General features: G+C 39.7%; 2 protein-coding genes across 2 annotated transcripts; both read right to left on the reverse strand.

The window, feature by feature from the left end:
* Positions 1-269: 269 nt before the first annotated feature.
* On the reverse strand, positions 270-6,755 carry borcs5 (BLOC-1 related complex subunit 5). Its single transcript, XM_085462592.1, has 4 exons — positions 6,296-6,755; positions 5,866-6,009; positions 3,174-3,331; positions 270-2,012 (listed from the first exon to the last, which is right to left on the reverse strand). The coding sequence occupies exons 1-4, from the start codon at positions 6,351-6,353 to the stop codon at positions 1,779-1,781; spliced, it is 594 nt and encodes a 197-aa protein (XP_085318718.1). The 5' UTR covers positions 6,354-6,755; the 3' UTR covers positions 270-1,778.
* Positions 6,756-8,185: 1,430 nt separating this feature from the next.
* smc1b (structural maintenance of chromosomes 1B) lies at positions 8,186-22,760 on the reverse strand. The gene is made up of 25 exons (XM_085462594.1): positions 22,564-22,760; positions 22,028-22,216; positions 21,176-21,288; positions 19,642-19,845; positions 18,000-18,238; positions 17,553-17,811; positions 16,988-17,128; positions 16,810-16,892; positions 16,450-16,657; positions 16,123-16,308; positions 15,771-15,962; positions 15,548-15,694; positions 14,832-14,969; positions 14,571-14,687; positions 14,080-14,186; positions 13,849-13,990; positions 13,228-13,373; positions 12,619-12,772; positions 12,365-12,463; positions 12,124-12,280; positions 11,275-11,429; positions 10,052-10,203; positions 9,672-9,741; positions 8,911-9,021; positions 8,186-8,816 (listed from the first exon to the last, which is right to left on the reverse strand). Exons 1-25 carry the CDS (start codon positions 22,670-22,672, stop codon positions 8,697-8,699), a joined length of 3,738 nt encoding a protein of 1,245 aa, XP_085318720.1. The 5' UTR covers positions 22,673-22,760; the 3' UTR covers positions 8,186-8,696.
* Positions 22,761-25,845: the final 3,085 nt, after the last annotated feature.

The following is a 25,845-nucleotide window of genomic DNA, read 5'->3' on the forward strand; positions in this document are numbered from 1 at the left end:
ACAATTTCACATTCCCTTTTAAAAAGTGATTAACAGATTCAACTAATGTTATCGCTCTAAAGCACTACAAATGTTGATCAGGGTAAATAAAACACTAGGGCTGCACAGTGAGGGCAGCTAAGCTTTAATCTTAACTTGAGGTTTTCATTGCTGTTAGACATGAGCATCCATCACTGTTAAAAAGGATATGACATAAATCAGTGTGTTATAAACTCTGTTCTAACCACAAATGAAGCTCTGACACAAGGAATGAAAAATAAAAACAGGTGGCCTCGCAGGAGAAAGCTGTTTTATTTATTTTTACAGTGACAGTGAGCATGTACAAGCTAACAATCATTCACTCTCAAGTCCTAACATCTACACTCAAACAGCTGTTTATGGGCAATGAGACACTCAGCCAGTGAAATGTGTTATACATGCACCACCTAGTGGACCAACATGTCCTCACTACAGCTGCTGCAAAGTGTTCAGGGCCACCTTAAAGCCAATTTCTAAATTAGTTTTACTGGCATTTACACACACACAAAGGTCAGTGATGCATCAAGAAGAGAAAAAGTGTCTATTTTCTACCTAAAAGAAAATAAATTGTTGAGAGCATGTTACACAGGCACGTCTTCTTGACAGCTTTTTTCTCTGCTTTCTCTTCTTAAAAAGAATAGAGGCAGTGAACATGAAACCACATAAAATCCCAAATCCATCCCCTGTAAGGGTAGCGAACATGGCAACTACTCAGTAGATGAAGCCATCAAGTTAACCTGATCAATTTCCCCAAAGAGATCAAAATATAGCAAACTGTTATTACATTTCTGCTTATTAACAGGTCAGCATGTAAACCTTTGGTGTGCAGACCAACAGTCAAAGTTAATGCTGACATTTGGTGCAGTGATCTGAAAGCCTTTTTTGTAACAGAAGTCAGAATCCAAATGTTTTGTGTCCACCTCAATTTACGTGTTTTTATCCTTCCTTACGAAACCTGAGCTATCAGCGTCTATATACAGTCCAAACTTTCTATTTTTCACATATTTTGATTGTGAACAGGCTTGTCACAGCTGCTCAAGCAAAAGCATCCATTTAAGGTCTTCCTTCCCACAAAAACCCAAGTACACAAGATTTCTGATTTTACTTCCACTGCACAATTTCGATGCTCATTATGCAATAATACTTCTTTTTGCTCTTTATATCCCAAAATGAAATTTTAACATTGCAAAGAATGCACACAAGCACTTCCAGGATGGGATATGATGACAAAGTAACTCAAACATCATGATTACAAACACACATTTGTAACGATCCAAAACTAACGCATCACAAATTATGGAGCAGGTGGCAAGTGTTAGGAGGCTGTCCACAAACCTCCAGATCAGCAGCTTTAGATGTTTTTATGTTGCTCACATTCATATCAGAATCTTTAAAACATGCAAAACATCTCAACAACTCCCAGCTTGATTCCCTTGGGTCACGTGTCACGTGTACCTATGAATGCACCCAGAAGGTTATTGATCAGGATAGCTTGCAGGTGTGAAAATGTATTTGCTGATCTATTGATTACTGGCATGTGTGTTCAGCAAACCCGGCTGCAATAAATAAAAGAATACACATAATTGTTTGTGACTTGGAGAACGAACCCAAGCAGCTGCAATCGCACACAGCCAAGCTGCAGGCCTCTTTAAATGTTACAAGTCTTAGATTCTCTCCAGCTGGACAGAGCTGCTGTTCCTCCTGGATGGAGAGTTGCACGGAGACTCAGGTAGGAATCAGCTGTGTTTATTTTCAAGAGTCTACTTGGTGGCGGATTCCCCATCAGGCCTCATGCTGAAGGGCTCCAGGCGTTCACTCTCAGGCAGCATGTTGTTGAGGCGCTCCATCAGCGGCACCGTCTGGTCGATTCCCATCTGGATGCGTCTCAGGATCATGGACATCTCGTTGACCTTCTGGATCTGCTCGGCGTACTTGGCATACCGTTTCTGGCGTTCCTGCATTATACTGAACAAGGTTTCCACCGACATGTCCATCTGCAGAAAAACAGATAAGATAAGATAACCTTTATTAGTCCCACACGTGGGAAATTTGTTTTGTCACAGCAGAAGTGGACAGTGCAAAAGTTATGAGGCAAAAATTAGAATACAATAAGAATAAATACAGTACACAACTGTACAGAATAGAATAAAATAAAATACTATATACAGTAGAATAAAATAAAATAAATATACAATAAGATAAAAATAGAATACAAATACAAATACTATATACAACTGAGTAAAAATAATAATATAAATAATATATATATAAATAATAATAATATAAAAATAATAATATAGAGTAAACAGAGGTGAAAAAAACCAAAATGTCCTTTTAATTTGATTATTTATTTATATTCTTTTCATTTTTCTTCTACGATATGTAACAATTTTAGATTGATAAGGAGGCCCAATTTTATTTTAATGCACAGACTTGTACATGTTTATTGTTTTTGTGAGCAGCTGTGTGCTTGCACTGAATTGTGGTTCAGCATTACTGTTTATCTATTCATTAAGAACATTCCACTGTGTCTTTAGTTAAAGGAGGTAATAAAGAAAGCACAGAGGCTCCTTTCCCGAGTATTTAGGGAATCTGTCCAGCTCTTAATACAGCTGCCCTGTGGACATTTGAGTCACTTCTCTCAGTTAGGAAACTTTCTAAGTAAAACAGACTATTCCCACCCACAACTGAGTTAATGGAGATTATATGGCTATAGGTCAAATCTGCAGAATGGCCTCATTCTCCTCACCTGGTCTTCTCCCTGACCTTTTCTTAGTGCTTTCTGTTTTACACCCTCCACACCTACCATTTAGCAAGTGCACACCCTGCAGACTTGTTCCATCTAACTGTATATTGTATATTTAATTGGGATATTTTGAGTTTATTTAAACATGTTTGTGGTCTTTGTGAGTGGCTCCATAGTGTAGTGGTTTACACATGCACCCAACAAGCAAGAGATAAACGGCTCAGTCCTGGGAGGAGACGGAAATCCCTTTGGTGCTGCGTCACAAAGAGAATCTGGAGTAAAAATCTGCCCTTGTAGAGAGAGCAGCCAGCCTGTGACAACAGCCAGCAGTGCTTATGGTACTGGTACAAAATATGTTTACATCCCATGTAGTTAATATAGTTATTTAAGGACTTAAAAACAGTCTTACCTCTTTGATCCTCTTTACAAGAGCATTCTGGTCGAAAGCCACAGCCTCAGCACACTGGTGTAGGTGGTCCTGGTACCGGATGCAGAGCTGCAGAACCTGAGCGGTGTCCAACCTTTCAAGACACACACTGCTGGGTGACGTCTGGCCGCTCAGCACTCCTGTGGAGAGAAAAGCCAAAAAATGACTTACTTGAACATGCAGGAACACGGTAACACTTGACAACAGTGTAACACTTGGTAATTACAGTAATTAGCAATGCACAGGATGTGACAGAGCTTTGCAGGCTGCTATTTCAGGAGTGTGCCTACACAGGAACTTTGGTTATCAGCCTTCTAACACAGTGCTAATAGGTTGCAGCGGCATTCAGCTCCACTACACAGAATTTTAAAATGAACTGATTGGAATCAAGATGAAAACTCAGCACATGTGAAAACTGAAAAGAAGGATGCCAGACAAAACATCTGAAGAGAGTAATGAAGGCGTACCTCAGGTGATCACAGAAATCCAAACACTGTTATCAAATCAAATCAAATCAAATCACTTTTTATTGTCACATCACATGTGCAGGCACACTGGCACAGCACATGCGAGTGAAATTCTTGTGTGCGAGCCCCACAAGCAACAGAGATGTGCAAACACAACAACACAAACGAGCAAAATACAAGAATGGCCAACCTGAAACTAATAAATATATGTACAATATATAATAGTGTATGCATTTCTGGATGTGTATACTAAATATTTACCTACGTGTGTGTGTGTGTGTGTGTGTGTGTGTATACACATTTTTACAAATTAAATAGTAAAAAAATAAAATAAAATAATAATAATAATAATAATAAAATATATAAAATATACAGAGTTGAATATGTGCAAAACAAGTGGCATTTATATACAGTGTGGAGTGCATAATGTTGTTACACTGCCTTTACAGCTAATGTTGCAGTGCGAAGTTATTTAGTTTTCTATTTTTCAATCAAGCAAAAAATAAATAACTAAATAAAAACTGTGGTCACTATGCAGTCTATGTATTTCAGCTAACGTGTACATTGCACCAAATTGGATTTGCTGCCACTTGATAAATGTAAAAATACAACATAGGTCATATATTGTGCTACGGATGCATTTAAATGCATATTCTGTTATTTACATCAATTATTTCCAGGACCCAGTGCACCAGCGTAGGGTCTGACAGTGAGTCCAAGGATTTTATTCCGATACCCAATGGGAGTGAGGTTGCTGTCACATGCACTCGGAGTGTACCTGCTCTCATCTTTTCACAGATGAGAGCAGGTACACTACGAGATGGACCTGCCAATTCGGGTATTTAATGGCCAACGGTGCCAAGCAGTAAGCACAGGGCCCGCTAGAACATGCTGGGCCCTCAGGCTACCATCATGAAGTATGTTTCGCATTGTTTTTTCAGAGACATTCACATCAGTGGCCTGCTGGAGGTTATTTTGCAGCTCTGGCAGTAATGATTGGTTATGGACCTTCTACAACCCTGTCCAGTTCTCCTAGAGTAAGAGTCTGTCTCCCGGAATCTCCTCCATGCTCTTGAGACTGTGCTGGGAAACACAGCAAACCCTCTGGCAAAGGCACGTATTGACGAACCAACGTGGAGGAGTTGGACCACCTGTGCAACCTCTATATCTATCTATATATCTTTAAGAGAGAGAAATTGTAACAAATATCAAATCAAATCACTTTTATTGTCACATCACATGTGCAGGTACATTGGTACAGCACATGTGAGTGAAATTCTTGTGTGCGAGCTTCACAAGCAACAGAGTTGTGCAAAAAACAATAATGTAAACAAGCAAAATACAAGAATGGCTACATCTGAAACTAATAAATATATGTACAATATATAATAGTATATGCATTTCTGGATGTGTATACTAAATATTTTTCTACGTGTGTGTGTGTGTGTGTGTGTGTGTACACATATTTTACAAATTAAATAGAGTAAACAATAAATAAAATATATAAAAATATTCAGAGTTGAGACATGTATCAAATATATCATTATAGTTCTTTAAACATACTTTGGGTCACCAAAAAGAACTAGATTAACTACAAAGGGGGCAGGGATAGCTCAGTAGGTAGAGTGGTGGCCCTATGATCGGAAGGTCGGGGGTTCGACTCCACTGAACGGCTACCCTGAGGTACCCCTGAGCAAGGTACCGTCCCTACACACTGCTCCCTGGGCGCTGCACTGGCGGCTGCCCGCTGCTTCACTGGGTGAATGGGTTAAATGCAGAGGAACTATTTCCCTATGGGGACTAACACGCACACTTTACTTTACACTTTACACATGTAGTAAAATTAAGGTAATTATAAACATACCATGTATTTACCAATATAAGTTAAGATATAAGAAACACAGAAATCACTTTTTTGGCACAACATCAGTCCTTGTAAATAGGAATGCAAAGATCTGGTACTGTATTTTTATTTCATTTAATTGAAATCGGTCCAAAACTGACTTGGGTATGGGACATGAGTCAATCTTGCCCTGTGTTTACTCCACCATGCAGCAGCACACCGGGTGGTATACTGCTTGTTTTAAACTCTGGCCATATTTAATATGAGCACCCGCCACTAAAACCCTATACCCAGATCCTCTTTTACAGTCTCTTAAAGTGCCAAACAAAAATCCGTGACAGCACTCCGGAGACTTAAACGTTACCTTTCAAAAGCGGCTGAAATGTAGGTATCTCCTGAAGCTTGATGACATCTGGGTCGTTGTGGATATTTCGCATTGACTGAGTCCCCTGAGCCACAACCACAATATCATCCATCTTTGCCTTCTGTTTTGCTGGAGATGGCACCACTGCAACGACAGAAATGTAATGAAAACCAAATCTGAAGCACAGCACATGTGGAATATGTGTAACTTTTAAAAAGCTCAGTACCCACACAATTTGACAGCAGGACTTTCATTATTATATGTATACTACTAGTAGTGGTGCTACTACTGGAGGGTGAACGCAAATAGGATTTGTAATACCGATGACTGTTGGTGGAGGTGGCTTGACATATAATCCTAACCTCAGCTCGGTTTACTTTTCATTAAAACTAACCTTAACAGAGAAAACCACCACGGCAGACAGCCTTACCTGATGAGCTGTAATCGGAATGTTTGTGCTCCGCATCTCCGCTCTGTTCCGCTCCCATGGTGCTGACGTTAGGTTAGCAAACTAGCAGTTAGCTTCAGTTAACGTTTTCAAAAACTGGAGTTTCCTGCTAAAAACCAGTTTGTGCAGAGTTCATACGGTATACAAACGGACCAAGTATGTAGGACCAGAGGAAGTAAAAGGGCTGTGGGCTCACCGGTTTAGGCTAGCTACTAATTGCCAGCTAGGATGTGTTACAAACGGGGTTACCGGAAGCTCGTTTGATAAATGAATCCCGAGCAAATGTTTTTCAATGTAGCGATTTAGCTCTGAATAATTAAGAAATATCTGCATGACAGCACAACAAAAATGCCTGTGAGCAGACTTCAATTCGAAACGAGGATACACTTCCGTAAATAGTGATCACGGGGTCTGCTTCTTAGCTGTAAAGTGCTCAATATTACCGCCCCCTACTGGTGGCCAGGTCGCATATACAGCCTTATTGTACGTATATTTATGTCTAAGGCTCTGCGTAAACAAGACTGTATCTCAACAAAAAATGTCAGTGGAGCCCCTACAAAGTGCTATTTTTTATTTCAAGTTATTTATTTTGTAGTTTACTGTGAATACTTTCAGATGCAAACAGCCATCACAGAAATAACTCAGCTACTCAGCTACAACCTTTACTTCCACCTCACTATTATTAAGATCTTTTTATAACCAGGTCTCATTGCTTTTCAAGCTATGCAGTATGGAGTCTTTAACACTTTGCTACTTTTTAATATCTACAGTAAATTGTATCTTAATGTTGAATCAGCAAGAATTTCAGTGAATCACAAAAATATAAAACACATTGCTGTGTTCTCAATTATATGGTAGCTGTGTGCATCCTAAATTCAATTTAGCACTAAAATTATGTTATGACTGTATCTATCCTGTGCATACATAATAAGTTATTTGCATATTAATGCGACAGATGGTCAGGAGGTTGATATCACAGTATCTTCTACACTACATCTTATTAGCACAAATAATTTGTCTGCAGTAGACAAAATATCTGTCATGATCCTGGGTCTTTTGACCCAGCGTTTTAAGTTTTGAGTTTATTTTGTTCATTAGGTTATCTAAGTTCATTTGTTATTAGATTCCCCTTGTGTATCCAACCCCGTTAAGTCTCCCTTGTCCTTCATGTGCTTCATGTCTGTGTTTCTTATGTTGTCATGTTTGCGTTTCATTATGTTTCCCATTTTATTTTGAAAGAGGTCCTGTGTTCCTGCATTTTGTTTTACTCTTCCCCTGTGGCGTTATGTTCATGTTGTATCTACTGTGCCTTTCTGTTCCATGTTTCAGGTCCTTATGTTCTGTCTCCCCAGTCTGTTAAGTTTACATATCTTGAGTTCCGTCAGTGTGTTTCCTGTTTTACTTTCACAGTCTGTCCTATGTTAATGTTTCTAGTTTTGCTTCCCTTGCCTCGTCCTGCCTAATTACTCTCAGCTGTGCTCTCCTCCTGTGGCTCATTCCCCCTCGTTATCCCTCAGTGTATTTAAGTCCCATGTTTCTCTTTGTCAGTGTTGCGTCCTCCCTCATAGCTGTGTGATTTTTCCCTGTGGCTCATTGTGCTTTTGTTAGTTTAGTTTAGTATTGTTTTTCGTGTCCCACGCCAGCAATAAAGCTGTGTTTTTTGAGTTTACTTTTTGTCTCTGTGAGTTTGGGTAATATCACCTTATGCACCTTCATGGGCTCTGTAATTTGTACATGGCAAATAATATAAAACAACGATATTATGCTTTTATCATAACTCAATCCACAATGGTAATGGGTAGTAAAGCAGAATTTGTTGCATTTAAATGGGAAACACTTTTTAAAAAAGGCTGAAAATATAACAGCAACACATCACACTTATTAAACTTAGTGGATTTAATGAACAGAGCATTTTCCAACTTCAGTGGTAACATTTACACCAATAACTTCAAAGTGCCTAATGGGAGAACAAGCACATAAACACAGTCCTTCAAAGGCTGTAATGTGTGGTTGCTACATTTTATATGAAGGGTTTTTTCTTCTTCTTTCATTTTTCACCTCAGTTAAAAACTTTGCTTTGTAAGCAAATTAAAACACACAACCTTCTCATAAACATAACTTGAGGTCAAAATTTATCTGAAAAAAAAATATTCAGTGAATTGCAATTACTTTAAAGAACAAGAACGACTCTAAAACAGTCAAACATAAAGCTCATCATTTGATATCCAAGATAACTCCACTGCCTGCACATTTAGTCTGGACAGTTCCTCTGTGTAGTCAAAATAGAAGAACACTAAGAAACAACCACATCCATTAAACAATGCAACAGGCCACTAGACAAGAAGAAAACATAATGGCTTCATGCAGCTGATTCCTGTAAAGCTCAATCCTGCCTTTTGTCGGAGCTGGTCTCTTTGTCAGTCTGTTTCCCATTGTCATCTTCAACCAGAGGATAGGGACGCAGGTCTAGGGTCAGAACGCAGCTGAACATGCATTCATCAAACTGCCAAACACAAAAGAATAATGACTCTATTGCCTGGCATTGTAGGAATTTAAACTTCTTCACTAATTTTCATAATTAATGAAAGCTATGTTACATCTGAATAGACGCCCAGCAGAGCGTCTGCCTTGGAGAAAAATTCCTCCTTGAGAGAGATGATGATGATCTGCATGTTCTCCCTGGACTCCTCTCTGATGAAACTGGTCACCTGGAGACAGTGAATATTTGCACTTGATATATCGCCCACAAAAGTTTCCTTTCAGAATGCAGTAGGCAAAATGTATTTGGTAAATATACAAAAATAATATAATCTGAATAATAATACATGGTTCTCCTGCTGCAGTGCATCCCTTTCTATTAGAAGCCCCCAATCCAATCCCCCAATCCAACACCAGCTTATGTCACTGCTTCTTACAACTAAGAATAAGTTATTAGCATAATTATGTCCCATCCACAGTGCAGGTCAAACAGTTCTGCATTAAGGTGCTTCTGTGCCAAACTGAATAGTCCTTTAAATCTAGTCTTCAGTCTGACAGGCTACTATTCAAAGAGTACCAGTAGTGTGTATCTGTGGGTCAAGTTCCGTACCCACAACCACAATCATGGAGAAGATTGGTGACACTTTTTCCTGAGGTTGATCAATGGATATAATCAATATATTAATAGTTTCCAGCCAACTCCAAATCACGCCTAAACATGTAATATACACACTGGTCCACCGTGTCGATTTCACGTCTTGAAAGGCAAAGCGTGAAATAGACACGGTGGACTGGTGTGTCTATTACACGTTTTGCCGGGATACTGGGTTGTCCCAGTGGTGGATATTAATAGTGAATGTTTATGCAGCTTGACTCTTACCTTTCCAATGTTAGTGTTGTCCAGGGCTGCATCCACCTCATCCAAGATTAAGAAAGGAGCAGGCCGGAAGCTGAGAGAAGGAAACAGAACAGACACAGTATACTGGGAACATGGGTCAGGAATATGGCATCACTTTGTGTCAGTCAACATAATCAAATACTGATCACTAGGGCTGCTCAAAAACCATAATCACATTATTTTGGTCAATAGTAGTTTATTATTTAACATGATTATTCTGCAGCTTAACAAGCGACATACATTTATTAAAATAAAAAAACAGGGTTTTCTTTGACCTTAAACTATAATTCACTGAAAAGAATACATTTAATATATGTAACACATTTTTCATGTATTCTACCATGGGGTGACTTCAGTGTTACCTGTGTATGGCGAATATGAAAGCAAGGGCTGCGATGGCTTTTTCTCCACCAGACAGGTTGTCCATGGACATGAAGCGTTTCCCTGGTGCTACACAGTTGTAGTTGATGCCACCCAAGTACGGCTCTTCTGGATTTTCTGCACTCAAAATGGCCTGGAGCACAAATCGCAGACAGCCTAAATTTTTAATGAGGTTTTATTATTTAAGGTAACAGCTTCTAAAATGCTCAAGTTAACGAAAATTATGTCCAGTTTAGCTTGTGCTGGATCACATATATTCAACTGTACTAAATGCCCTTCATGAGGAAATCAGAGCAGGAGAGAAACTTTGATATATGCCAGTAGATATACAGTGGCTTGCAAAAGTATTCGGCCCTCTTGAACTTTTCCACATTTTGTCACATTACAGCCACAAACATGAATCAATTTTATTGGAATTCCACGTGAAAGACCAACACAAAGTGCTGTACACGTGAGAAGTGGAACGAAAATCATACATGATTCCAAACATTTTTTACAAATGAATAACTGCAAAGTGGGGTGTGCGTAATTATTCAGCCCCCAGAGTCAATACTTTGTAGAACCACCATCGAGAATCTGTGGCAAAATCTGAAAACTGCTGTTCACAAACGCTGTCCATCTAATCTGACTGAGCTGGAGCTGTTTGCAAAGAAGAATGGGCAAAGATTTCAGTCTCTGTGCAAAGCTGGTAGAGACAAACCCTAAAAGACTGGCAGCTGTAATTGCAGCAAAAGGTGGTTCTACAAAGTATTGACTCTGGGGGCTGAATAATTACGCACACCCCACTTTGCAGTTATTCATTTGTAAAAAATGTTTGGAATCATGTATGATTTTCGTTCCACTTCTCACGTGTACAGCACTTTGTGTTGGTCTTTCAAGTGGAATTCCAATAAAATTGATTCATGTTTGTGGCTGTAATGTGACAAAATGTGGAAAAGTTCAAGAGGGCCGAATACTTTTGCAAGCCAATGTATTCTTATATATACTGTTTCCTGTATACAGTGTAATGTATAGTAAATCATCACTGAAGACTTATATACAACATAATACATATTCAATATGAATATATACAAAATTCACTGTTTTTGTTCCGCATACGGAGAAGTAATTAAACACATTTTACAAACAAACGTTGAAGGAGAAAAGAACAACGAAAATGTAAAAATTGAAGAAAAAACATCAAAGTGAGGTTTGTCTGTCTCACCTGGGCGCTGTTGTTCCTGCAAATTCTTTTATAGACCTGATCGATTATGACAGACACGTGCTCAAAACACTGACTGAAGAGGTGCAGGCGCTGGGATCTGACTTGCTGAAACTCCTGATTACACTTCCTGGCTGCTTTAGTGCTGGCTTCAAAGGCTGAGTGACAGAAAGAGGAAGCTTAATCATCAGTCCAGGTGCTTCACTTAACACACTATAACATGCAAAATGCACCCGTGGGAATAAATGAATTTCAACATGAAAAATCTGTCTGCTTAGACAGAAGCAGTCCTCTGTTCATTAATTAATCAAATAAACAGTTTGAATATCTTATGAAAACAATATAAACGTATAGATAAACTGGTTCTGCTGATTGTAGAAATACACCAATCAGATATCACATTATGAGCACTTGTGTAATATTGTGTTGTTCTCCCTCCTTCTGCATGCAATGTAGCCCTAACCTGTCGAGGAATGAACTCCACTTAACCCCTGAAGTTGTGCAGTTGTATCTGCCACCAAGATGCGACCAAGAATCCTGACACCTTAAGGTTTTCAGCAATCACTGTTCCTTCTTTTGATAAATGCTGACCACTACAGACGGGGAGGTTTGGAAATGCTCTGACCCAGTCGTCTGGCCATCACAATTGCTAAACTCGCTCAAATCTTTACACTTGTCCATTTTCCCTGCTTGTAACACGTCAGCTTTGAGGACAAAATGTTCACTGCTCCCATTAAATAATCAGTTTTATTCAGTTCACCTGTCAGTGGTCATAATGTTATGCCTGATGGGTTTATATTGCACCAGCTGTTTCAGTTTGAGGTGAAAAACTCAACAGATTCATACAAATACCTTCCTTCACTCCCTGTAACTTGTCCTTCACCTCCCTCATTTTGTCCAGTGCTTTCAGGTTAGGGGCAGTGGTGCGCTGCAGCGCTGCCTCTATGGAGGAAACTGACTCCCTCAGGTTCTCCAGGGAGGCCTCTACTTCCTGCTCAGCCTGCAAATTCTGACCATACACAATGGGTGATACTTGCTGGTTCTATAACCAAAGAACACCAATAGAGAATAAGTATGCTGCCCTGTTTTTCACCTTGAGCTCTGTCTCCAGCTCAGAGTAGTCAATGACTAGTCGTGCCTCTCTCTCATAGATGTCCATGGTGGCTGTAGTGCTTTCAGAATCTGTGTCCAGCTGCATAGACCGGACAAATCAATGATCATCTATACCAACACTACAGTACTTTAAACCTTTCTTTCAAATTAAAATTTGAGCTGAATTTGATAAACAGTCCAGGACAGGAATGATCAGTCAAGTCAGAGTAGATACCAAACATCTCTGTGTCCTACCTGCACCTCGCTGATTTCATTCAGGCTCCCTGACAACAGGCTGATGGGCAGGTTCTGGATTTTGCAGGCCAGCAACAAGTTGTGTCTAGTCAAGCGCTTTTGCTCTATAGCCGTCTCTGTTGTCATCACCTCTCGCTGAAGCTTCGCCAAATCCCTATTTGGCAAAATAAAAAGAAATAAAGTCAGAGAACAGAGTCCATGACAAAACATGATACACAAGTCAAGTTTTGACATGGACTTATATGGTAACTCATGTCATTAGGTTGCTTAGGAAGAAGGGAACGTTTTGGGAGTGATGGTGGAGAGAAAACAGCCAATTATAACACATTATTGTTACTGGAAACAAAGCTCAAAGAAACTCATTTCATGTATATTACTGATGGAAAAAATTACTTAAATGCATCAAAAACAGAATATTTTTTTAAATAACAGAAATAAAGGCATATCAGCAACTGTAGTGGGTTAGATGCAACTTTTCTGCTACCTAACAAACGGGAAACCTCACAGCAACACAACAATCAATACAATCAGCAGTGGTGCAAATGGTGACAGTAATAACTGCACAAAATGTCAAAAACAGTGGCACTAGAAGCATTGCAGAGATGTTACCTGTTCATCTCTTGAAGGACTTGAGTTTTTTGATCCAGCTCAGCCTTGGCAGCAGCCACCTCACTTTTCTTAGCTAAAAGCTTGTTCTTGTGCTCAAGTAGCTTATTCTGACCTTCCTCAACCACTGCCAACAACTTTTGCTCTTCCTGGAAGGGAAAACGAGCGCTTGGTTGAAAAATCTGCAAAAATCGAACTTAAGATCCACAAAGGCAACAGCCAGAAATAACCAGAAGTAACCAGCACTGTTGCCTCATAGCCAGAAGGTCCTGATATCAAGTTCACCATCACCCCGGGGCTAATCTGTGTGGAGTTTGCATGTTCTCCCTGTGTTTGCGTAAGTTCTCTCCGGGTACTCTGGCTTTATCCCACAATCCAAAGACATGTAATTAGTGGGGTTAGGTTAATTGGTAACTCTGAATGTTGAGTGTGTAGGGTTGTCTGTTTGTATGTGTAAGCCCTGTGGCAGACTGGTGACCTTTTCAGGGTGTAACCTGCCTCTCGCCCTAAGACAGCTGGGAAACCCCCCCCAAGGATAAGAAGGGGAGAATGGGATGGATGGAAAATATATTGCTATGAATGTTTGTCATGTGCTTTATAACAACATAAAAAACTGAGACTTACCTTTCTCTGCTCAGTCATAAATTTCTCTTCCTTACTGATGGTGTCCTCCAGTTTTTGGACCTTCTTTCTCTGTTGCTCAAGCTGTTTTTGTTCATATTCAATGCATGTATTTAAGCGGGCATGTTGACTCTCAAACTCCAGCCTGAGTTGTTTATCATAAAAACCCATTAAAGATTTGGCTTTTAAAGTTCGTCATGTGACACAGAAAATACTGGTGTGTGACTGAAGTACCGTTTCTTATCAAGCTCTGTCTGCTGTTTCAAGCGCTCCTGCTCAAACTGTCTGATGCTGTCCACTCCGATCTCAGCGCAGAAGTCAGAAAACACCAAGTTTTCTATCTAAATACAGAGAATAGAGAGGATCCATACAACATCCGATATGTGCAAGTGTAACCAGCCACAAGACAAACACTGTATTTGGAAACCCACCATTCTAGCAGACCGTTAATAAAGTTACTCACTGAACACTTCAAATTCCATTTTGCTTTTGTAAAAGTCTAAATCACTTTACAGTGTTAAGAATTAAATGGGCCAACATTCATGAAGCCAGCACAAAACACTGCAAAAGTTATAAGTTCTGTCAATTGTTAGGATTTACTGATTAAAAATACTGAAAAACTGAAAATTCAGAGACAAAGAAATTTCTCCAACAATGAATTCACTTGCAACAGAAGTTCAACGGCAAACATTTCAATCTAAGTCATGATATGTTGAGAGCAGCACCTGGTCAAGCTTGTCTCTGATCTCCTTAATCTTTGCCTCTTTTGTCTTCACACTCTCCATCTGCATCTGAATCTGAGAGTCCAGGTTTGCCAATTCACTCTCCAGACAAGAAATGTCCTGAAAACATATGACAGAGTAAATACCAAGAAACTGTAAGCTCAGATGATTTCAACACCTGTGTGAAAAACACTTTTGCGCCCTATTAAGTCTCTAAACTTAGAATGATTGTGGCAGTCCAGAACATTTTATATCAGATCATACCGCTTGGCATTTAGGGATATTTTTCTTCTGAAGGTTTTCCAAGTCATTTTTGGAGTATTTGAGCCGGGTTTGAGCACCCTGAGCCTGTGCAACGATCTGTTTCAGGTCCAGCTCTTTTCTCTTCAGCCTCATCAAATCCTGTTACATAACCAAAACACAACTTGATTCCTGTGCATAAAATACAGTGTGTATAAACCAAAACAACAACAAAAAATACAACAATTTATTATATTTCAGAGTTCTAAATTCCTTTTCTTTGCACTAACACATGCTCACAGATTTCAAACACATAGTGAGAGGAGTGCCTACTTGTTAAGCTGGTAGTTTAGTATATTTATCAGTTCTCCTGGTTGTAATAGAATAATCCTTTATTCCCCCACAAGACAAAATTTGGTTGTATCAGCAACCAAATGTAATATCCCAGTGACTACTGAAATTATCATCTATCTTTAAATATTTAATTGCTCTGTTCTCTGGTTTTCATGTCCCAGTCCTAAAACATCTCTGCATGCTTGAAAAACGTCTGCAAAGGATATCAGAGTAGATTATTATTGCTGTGTTCACAGCTCCTCCAGCTAGCGTTCCCTCAATTAACATGTATTATAAGAATTGAGACATCCTTCAAATAATGGACTGAGACGTCAAAGGGAAGAGGACAAAGGAGGAGGAGAGGAGGCAGAAAACAGAGAATAAGGAGAGCACTTAGTGTGACTCACGCGTAACTCAGTGGTCAGCTGGGTCTTGCGCTCCTTCAGCTGCAACACGTCCTTCTCTTCCCAGCAGCGAGCTTTAGTTCGCAGGTTGCTGGAGCCTCCGGAGATTACGCCTGACTTTTCAAACATTGTCCCTTCAAGAGACACTGTCTAGAGTAGACGTGACAGATTAAATTTTTTTATGGTTCCGTCTCAAATTAGTGGATCTCAAAAGAGGAAAGTTTACCTTAAAGCGTTCCTGTCCATCAAAGGCCATACTCCTGGCTTCTTTGACTGTTTCACACACAAGAGTGTTACCACAGACAAACTGCACCACTTTCCTCAGCTGGGTAGCAACTGTGGTAGCAATAACCTGCACAACATCCACCACCATCTTGGCACCAGGCATCTCCCTCAGTCGCTCGTTCAGTGGACTCAGCTGTGCACACAGAAGTGATGTTAGGAACGACAAATTTATACTACTTGGTCTACTTGAACTACACCATTATTTCTCAGGGCCTTTTATAAGGTTTTCCATTTTTAACAAACCCAAAAAGTCAAGCTATGATTTAGAAAGCACAGCTTGATTTTTCCCTTACAATCAAGTTGTCGATGGGAAGAAACGTCTCGCGTCCCCTCCGCTCCTCCTTGATGAAAGTGATACATTCGCAGGCTACTTTCTCTGATGCTACGACGATTGCATTCATGTAGCGGCCAAACACCTTAGTGACAGCCAGCTGGTACTTCTTATGGATAGGGCTGCACAGGTCGGACAGACGGCCATACTGAAACAGCACGTGTCACAAATTAGTTAAGAAAATTGTACAGGCAGTGCTAGTGTTAAGAAGAACAAGGTACGTTAGGTGTTATGTCCCGAACCACAGTTTTGGGGAATTGCTGCAGCCTCACTATTTACTGCTTCTCACCACAGTTTCCGGGTAGAGTCTGCGGAGCTTTTCTAGCAGCTCTTTGTGCTGCAGCTGCCTTTTGTTCTCCTGTTTGTCCAAACAGGCATTCCCCAACTCCTCCATCACCTGATTCAGCTCCTGGTTCACCTCCTTAGTACGCTGGTGGCCCCGCTGCAGCTCTGCACTAAGGCTCTCCTCCTGCTGCCGGTACTCCTCAAGGGATGACCTGAGGCATACAGTGCTTTCAAAACAACATATATATATCTAACGACCAACTATACAACATATATTAACACCTCGCTGAGAGTGAAAAAAAAAAAGAACAAAAACAGCACAACTTCCTTTTAGCGTTTAGTGGTTGAGCTAAACACAACATACTTGCAGGTCTTGGTGTACTCCTCTAGCTTCTCTGCTCTGCATGTCAAATCTTCCAGCTGTGTTTGGTTGTACTTGATAGCGTTCTGTGATGTGAAACAGAGGTAAGATTAGACTGAACAGCTATTTTATTGATTTAAATATATCAATGCTACAAAAAGAACTGTGTCATAGAAAGTACCTCAACTTCCTTCTTTCTGCGCTCATCAAAGGCTATCTTTACCCAGTCTGCTTTCACCTCCCAGTGAAGCTTCTCTGCCTGCTGGCTGAGGACAGCCCCCTGCTTCAAGGCAAGCTCCTTCAGCTCTTTGTATCGCTCTGACTGTAGCATAAAAAAATAATAATAATCATAACAGAGTCCCTATATAACTATAACTTTTAAATGTTACTTCACCAGCCGGGCCCACATCCTCATTTTAGGTTTGACAGCATTTTTAGTAGATAAGGGCAGAAGACTTGAACATGAATTGAGGCTGCCGTTTGGGGAAGTGAGTCACCGCCAGTGCTGTACTAATGAGAAGTGAAAGAATTGAAAAAGGGAGGATGGGGCATGAAAACGAGAACAACAGCTTGTAGAGCCGGGGGTCATATATAGATCGAGAACCGGAAGGGGCATGCTGGGAGGTATAGTCCCGCTCCTAAAATTCAGATAATTTATCTCCAGTTATTGTTTCTTTTAAGGCATGGTGTAGTGAAAAGTACCCGACACTTCAAACAAAAATTAGCAGGAATGAAATCTAACAGACCTGATCCATGTCGAGCTCAATGTCTCTTCCACGGGCAGCTCCCTGTTCCTGGACCTGCTTCTCATAGTTCCTCCAGGACCTCTTAAGTTGAGAAATCTCCTGCTGATGCTCTTCCAGCTCCTGCTCTTTGGTTGAAAACATCCTCTGACTCTTCTTCAGGGCATCACGGAGATCCTCAGCCTTCTTTACGTGATGAGACGTGTTCACTTTCGCTTTTATGTATTGGGACCGAGACTGGGACAGGATTTGCTCCTGTGTGCTGTGTGAAAGAATGTTTCCAGTTTACTTAATTTAATAACAGATTTTTAATTATATCTGAGTTGATTTGGATTAAAAAGGTGTCACCAGTGGCTTTCCTGTAAATGAAAACAAAATTAGTGAAATGAAAATATAATGCATCCATTTATAGACCTTCAAATTTGAAGCCATATACGAAAACTAACACACCAGATCTCTTTGTCAATGTGTTGCTGCTCTCTTGTGAGCCGTCCGTGTTCTTTCTTTTGAGTTTTGACTGTCTGCTCCCCAATCAGCAGTTTACTGTTCATTGCAGCTGCAGCCTCCTGTCTCTTCTTCAGGGTGTCACTAAGAGCACTGATCCCCTGCTCATTATGGTAGAGCTCAGCGAGGCTCAGCTGCAGGCGGCTTTGGTGAAGTTCATCCAACAGTGCCTGGTATTTCTGTGCCTGGAAATATGAGCAAAGATGAATAACGGCAACTCACTGTCATTCTGACGCAAAGGCCCGCGGAACATCACTAACCCTCTCATATATCGGATCGAAAAAACTGTTTATTGGCAACTATTCTCAGAAACATGGAGGTAGAGATTCTATCAACCATACCTGACTGTATTCATGGGGCCAGAGCAGGCTGGGTAAGGTTAAATGTGGATTTGGTAAGACTGTAGGGCCGTTCGATATATCGATATATATCGGTTGACGATATGAAAACGTCTATCGTTTCATTTTATGCTATCGTTTGTTTCGTGGTGTCGCAAAATAAACCGTTTACAGCAACATTTTTTCATCGTTTTGATGGTCACTGTAGAATTTCTTAAACTTCTATCTTTCTCTTATATTTAATATAACCACACTACGGAAGGACAAGCGACTGTTTTTATGCGTTGTCGTTGTTTATTTTCCACATAAACCTTTCACAATAAAGCTGATGATCCTTTTGAGATTTTTCAAAATAAATTGAATCACATGAAATAGTATGTAGAGTGTTTACAGACGAGAAGCTAAAAAGAACCGTCAGGTGCTAAAAAAAATAAACCTTAGAACAGGCTTTTCCCCGCAGCACACCGTGTAATACGTACTCACAAAGAAAATTGCGGCCGTTTCAACTTATTTAACACTCGACTCCAGGTACACAACGCCCAGCTGAAAACACTTCACGCAAGTCAAGTTGCCCGAGATTCACAGAATTTACAGAAGATGTAACATTTTTGTGATATATATTGTTGTCGGGACGATAAATGTCTTATATCGGGATATGAGATTTTGGTCATATCACACAGCCCTACAAGACTGTAATTCACATTGGGAGTGATGACACACTGCATCAATCCAAGGTCACTAAAATTAGTCGGTGTGTAATTCTGCTAAATCATTGCCATACTCTGTAGTTTTCTCTAGTGACATCTTGAGCTCTATGCTCTCCTTATAACTGCCTTCTGAGTGGTGTCTAAATATGGGCTTCATGGATAATTGGAGAAATTTTGGGTAAAACCTGGTCATGTTAAATGGAGTGATTCAACAATTAGCTTTACTCCTCATTGTAATGTTGGCTTGGTAATGGTGACTATGAAGATGTTTCCAACGCAAATGAATTCACACAGGTAATACCAGGGAAAACGTGAATTTGCAAGGATGTGAACACCCCATTAGATCTCACAAGTTTAGACTGGGAGAGGAAAACTGTTCTTCAACATCATTTGAGACTTTTGGGGTGTTTGTGTTTGTGACATTATAATCTATCTGCTGTCAGGCACACTTATGCCATTTGTAGGCGCATGTATCTAGAGACTCCACATTTGGGGATGTAGAAGCATGACAGAATAGAGAAAAATAATTTCTTGGTATGCTACCTCTATTTTTTCCTGAGACACCTGTTTCCTCTCGACAGTAGCAGATTTCTTCTTGTTAAAGTGAAACTGAGTGTCTTCTTTGGCCTTCAGCAGGGCCTCTTTCTTCTTGTTGTATTCTGCAGCATATTCTTTGGACTGACTGATCGATTCCAGCATCTTGGTTCTCTCCTTTGGGTCCTTCAAAGCTATGGACTCCACTGCCCCCTGGTGAGAAGCAAGCGGAGTACAATCTTTGTAAGACATCTCTTACCAACAGTGCCAGTTAAAAAAAACTCTCACATTTAGTTATTTATTAACAATTAGATGCAAATGGCCTGGTGAGCTTGCTTTTATGCAATGTCTACACATATCTACACATTCAGCATTCAGATAAGGATTCAATCCTTGTCTGAGTGTCACTGTGGATGAACAGCTTGTGCCATTCAGGGTTAGGTTCAAATTTCTACAGTACATGCCAAACAAGCCCATTAAGTATAGCCTAATGATCTTCTGGGTTTATGATGCATGCATCCCCTGTGCAATACTTGGAATGGTTTACAAACAGGGGAAGAAGGTAAGAAGAATCTGAGGGGAAAACATTGTCCAGCACTTGTGCAGTAAATTGCGAAATACAAGAGACAACATCACCACAGATAACTGTTTCTCCAGTGTGCCTCTTCCACAGTGTCTGCTGCAGACACTATTGTGGGGACTCTACAATAGAACGAGGCAGACATCCTTCCTAAGATGAAGGTTTCCGAGTCCAGGGAGGTTTACAGCACAGAGTTTACACTCAAACCTTTGCATGGTCAGCTACATCACCAAGAAAGGAATAGCTGTATGGCTATGAGTCCTCAGCATGATGATCACAACAAAATGGTGGATGAAAATACCAGAAAGAGGAAAAACATAATTTATCACATTCTACAACAAGCCCAAAGGAGGTGTAGATACCAGTGCCTACACCTTTTTCATGGCTCAGCACCCTGAATTAAAGAACGGCATCACCACAGCATGGCAGGCCTTCCTCACTGAGCTCTCAAAGGAGCTTGTCACACCACATATGAGAAGTCAACTGGAAAGTTGCCCCCAACTGCAAACCCCGATCACTGAAGCAATGGGAAGGTGTGGGTGACAAAAGCCACAACTGAGCCACAGAAAAAAAGCAGACCCACTTATGGAAGAGTGTAGGGTCCAGTCTCTCGTGCATCTAAGGATTAATGCAAGGGTTAATGTGACAGTTTACTGTTAGCAATCTTCTATGTTTGAGTAAGTATTTTTAGCGTGTTATATTTGACTGGTTATGTGTTAATTAACTTCTTATTGTTTGTAAATCACTGACCCTAATCCCTGCACCACAAAATATGCCATTATATGGTAAATACAAACACTTTGGGGCATATTTTTCAGTTTGTTGTACAATACTGCAGTCACCACAGCTATAATGTGAAAACTGACAAAAAAAAAAACACTACAGCAAACAAATCTGGCAAAGTTAATTTTTTTCATGTTGACTTTCAGTAAATCAGTGAAGTGCAAGGCTCTGGCACTTTACCTGGAACACCAGACAGTTTTGAGCTTTAGTCAAAATGCCAATCTTCTCAAGCTCCTCCACATACTTGGCAAAAGTGACACGTAGGCCATTAATGTGATACTCAGAGGAGTCCCCTGAAAAATACAACAGATATCAAATGAAAATGATTGGATTAAAAACTGTATCCTGAGGTAAAACATGAATCAGCCTTGGGTGCCAAAAACCTGATTACTTCTAAAAATCAAACAAAACACTCCATAAATCACACAAGGAAAATTATCAACAGCCACAAATACAATTTTTTTGTATTTTTAGGAAAAAAATCGAATCATTCCTGTCTTAATGGTTCTTTAAGTTACATGTGAGAATAAAGTATAAATAATAATAAAATCATATCCAAATTATTGCTCATTATACCAAATTATGAAAAATGTAACCACTGTGAATCACAACTAAAGGAACACTTGGGATAATAAGTATTAGGTAAGATCACTAATCATGCTATGCTGGTGTATAATAGTTATAACTGTGTACTTTGTGTATGCTTATTATATGATCATTGCCAGTACATGATAATAAAGGTGGTTGCTGCTTTATTAGCATTTTCCATATAAATCTGGCTTCTTTATGAGTCAGCACCCAGCTGTCAGTTTATATTATCTTTTTTTCTTAGATGATTCTCTTATCCTAGATAAATATTGAATGTTATTAATGTGGTAAACTTATATTAAAGGACCATCATTATATATGAAAACATGCATAAACAAATATACACATTATTCGCTATAATTTTAATTTACGTTTTACAGTTGTTATTTTTGGCCTTGCATATGCAATATGTAAGTAAGAAAAAACTTGGCAGAGTCTACTGACCTGTAATGATCCTACAAAAGACCGTCTCTTCCTCTTTATCACTGCAGTACCTCATGGCCACCCTGGCAGTGTTGGAGAGGGGCTTACCAACGTGAGCTCCATGGATCAGGTCTTTCAAGTGCTTGACTCGGAGAGAAGAAACCCGCTCACCCATGACAAAGCTTAGGGCATCCATCACATTAGATTTACCTAGTATGATTTAAAATCATTGACATAAAGTTTTCAATATGAATTTATTTTAAATAACCCAGCTCTGGTAGGACGACCATACAGCTAGCCTGACTTTTTAGGCAAAGTCTGTTAACATAACAGGCGGGATTTAGAGGTTAACTATTTTCTGTATTCCTTACATGAAAAATATAATTTCTAAGTAGATGATGTAGTTCTTAGGACTACATCATCTACTTAGAAATTGTATCTTTACTTAGCAAACCAAAAAGAAAGAAAGATATACTCCGCAGGCTAGCCGCTAGCTTAACAATTATTTACCATTAGCTAGCTAGCTAGAACACGTCACCAATAAAAACTTTACTTACCTGAGCCATTTGTGCCAATTATGCAATTAAATCGCAAGAATGGCCCAATAATTTGTTTTCCTCTCCATGACTTAAAGTTTTCAATATCTAGTTGTTTTAAATAACCCATCTTTGTAAGTGAACCCTGAAGCTAATCTTAGTGTCTGAGGCCAGGCCCTCTAATGTGGCAGACAGGACGTGGAGAGGCGGGAAACTACTGTCTGCGTTTCCTCACATTAAAAATATAATTTCTAGTTTCTAGTTTTAAACTGAGTCAGCCGCTGATCTGTTGTTGTTTGTTTGTTTTTGTTTTTTTCATTTTGTTTCACATGTACTTATATATGCTTTATTATTACAAAGGGCTACTAAAAGTATGAAAAAAATAAGAGGCAGGTGTGGGGGGAAATTCAAAAGATTTTCTACATTAAAATGCAAAATTTGTGAGGGAAAACTATCAAATGTATAAGGAAAAAATGGCAAATCTTCAAGATGAAAGTTGCAAATTTATAAGAAAAAAGTAGGAAATTTGAAGTAAGGAAAGTTACAAATTTTAGAGTAAAAAATGGCAAGATTTACTAGAAATTTTACAAGACATTTCTAAGAAAATCCTCTCTGGAAAACCACCCAAGCACTTAACACTATAATCCCTATACCATAAGGCTTCAGTTTATCATTTATTGTGGTCCATGTGCCAAACAGCTAAAGATTAATTTTATAATCTGTCAGTTGTTTCTCGCTGTACCAAAAATCCCATTTCAATAGCACGAAGGTGTAACCAGCGAGCATCTGTTCATACTGTAGTAGTTTTTGATACACAATACACAAGAGTTGGGCGTTCGCCTTGTAATCAGAAGGTTGCCGGTTCGAGTCCCGGCTTGGACAGTCTCGGTCGTTGTGTCCTTGGGCAAGACACTTCACCCGTTGCCTACTGGTGGTGGTCAGAGGGCCCGGTGGCGCCAGTGTCCGGCAGCCTCGCCTCTGTCAGTGCGCCCCAGGGTGGCTGTGGCTACAATGTAGCTTGCTGTCACCAGTGTGTGAATGGGTGGATGACTGGATATGTAAAGCGCTTTGGGGTCCTTAGGGACTAGAAAAGCGCTATATAAATACAGGCCATTTACCATTTACCCACAAGGCTCATTAATTTAAGAAAAACAGCTCAGTGTAACATCTGCAGCTTAATAAATCAAAGCAGTGAGCAAACCTGATTTGCATCCATTCTGGTTTTGTCACGATCCTGAGTCGTGACCCAGTGTTTAGAGTTTATTGTTATTATTTTCTAGTTTATTCTGATTTTGTATTAATTCTTTAGGTTTGGTTCTCGTGTCTTATTATCCCCACCTGTGTCTTCCCTCTGTGCTCTGTTCGTGACCCCGAGTTTTGTGTTGTAAAACAGTCTGTGAGTTTCCTGTTTTACTTTGTAGGTCTGTGTCTCGTCTTGTGAATTAGGTTCAGCTGTGCTCCCCTCCTGTGTGTCATTCCCTCATTACCTTGTGTGTATTTTTAGTGTGTGTCTGCCTGTGTTCCTGGTCATGTCATTTGTGTTTCTCCGTGTAAGTCAGTGTTACTCCGCATCTCTCTGCCCAGCCTTCTTCGTGTCATCTCTGTGTATTCCCCGCTGCCCTTATGTTTTCAGATTTGTCTGTTAGTTTTTCTCAGTTTAGGTTCAGTTCTGCCCTCACCTTAGTTTATTGTTCACTGTAAATAAAATCTCACTCGCATCTCCACCGCCGTCTGGATCTTGGGTCCTCATTCATTCCACCACACAACTGCTGCCCCATGTGAACTCATGGGCTTTGATCAGTGGCTTTGGGTCAGTGGTTGTTGATCAATGGTCATGAGAATTTGCATAATTAAGATTAAGGAACTGACCTCCCAGCCCATTGTTCCTTCACTGGGCTGGTTTCAGTCATTATGCAAATGTACTGTTTATAAGATGAAACCTGCAGTCAGCTGAGACTGAAGAAGTCACTTGGATGAGTGACGAAACGTTTCTCCCACAAAACGCTACGTCCAGATGAACAGAATCCACTTTTGGAGATTTACTTACCTGGACGATTGAGCATGCATCAAGACATATTATACTGTATTTTAACTGCATATATGAGATTATTTCCTATAGGACTGCTGTTATGGATATGGGTCATGTTAGATAAGATCCCAAAATCTCATTTTACCAAAATCCTGCTTCTGCTACATTAGCTTTATTTACCTGCAGTGGAAACACCAGTTTTGGTCAAAGCCATGGTATTGATAGGATCTTGAAACACTGTGTGCACAACTTTCATGTTACTTCCAGGTAAGTGAGACATCCTCATTATTTCTTAGCAACAGCAAAACCCTGAGAAACTAAAAAACCCTTCATGCTGGTGATGCTATCGTCAACCAAATCCTGTGTTCATTTATTTAGATAGTTCTCTATTTGTGGTCAGTTTGTGTATTTGTGTGTGTATGTGTGTGTTCACTTATACAGTAGTTTATTTATAATGCATTCACATATTTTCCTGTTGGGCACGACTGCAGTTTTTAACAATAAAAGTTTCAATACCGATATGATGCCCAGAGATGTATGAGCATAGACTCTGCTACAGCAGTCAGTTGGAGTCTGCTCTATGCATGACATATTTGACTGATCTGGATAGAGTCCTTGCTAACTTCAAGCTGGTGTTCCACAAAATCAAATTGCAGCATTATTTGAAATGAGATCTAGTCTAGACTGTTCTGACTGTGTGTGGTTCTTCCACATGCTACCTGATTGTTAAATGAATAAATCGCTAAATTGTAAAAATATCTTCAAAATTCAATCAGTCAGTTCAATAATTGCCAACAAACAAGAGTCAAAAGGAGGATAATCTGTCTGGTTTATTCTGCAGGAGATGATGTTAAAAGTCTGATCTATAGCTCCAGCTGATGACAGGACCTGAAGGATCTGCTGCTAATGTTTTAGTGCCAGATACCTTTAGTCCATTGTAAGGAACCTATATAGGCTTGTATCTCATTTTATATGGGTTCTTTAAATAAATATACTGAACTTAATGAAATATTCATTAAATGTAACTTATATTTCGAGTCATGAACAAAGAGCATTCTTTGAATATATGTCCAACAGTCTATACTGAACAGTGGTTCCTCTAAAGGCTTTTCAAGGATTCTTGATGGATATTCTGATTTCTGATTGTTTTAAGCCATCTTTTCCACAACTACCCTCAGATTTGCTATGGAAGCCTGTTCAAAAAAGGGCTTACGATGATCTGAGTTACTAAATCGTTTAGTTAAATAGGAGCAAACCACAGTAGTGGCATAGAA

Source organism: Copadichromis virginalis, linkage group LG7 (genome assembly GCF_057382275.1).
Source record: "Copadichromis virginalis isolate Kocher_CV1m ecotype Utaka linkage group LG7, C_Virginalis_male_GT1.1, whole genome shotgun sequence".
NCBI lineage: Eukaryota > Metazoa > Chordata > Actinopteri > Cichliformes > Cichlidae > Copadichromis > Copadichromis virginalis.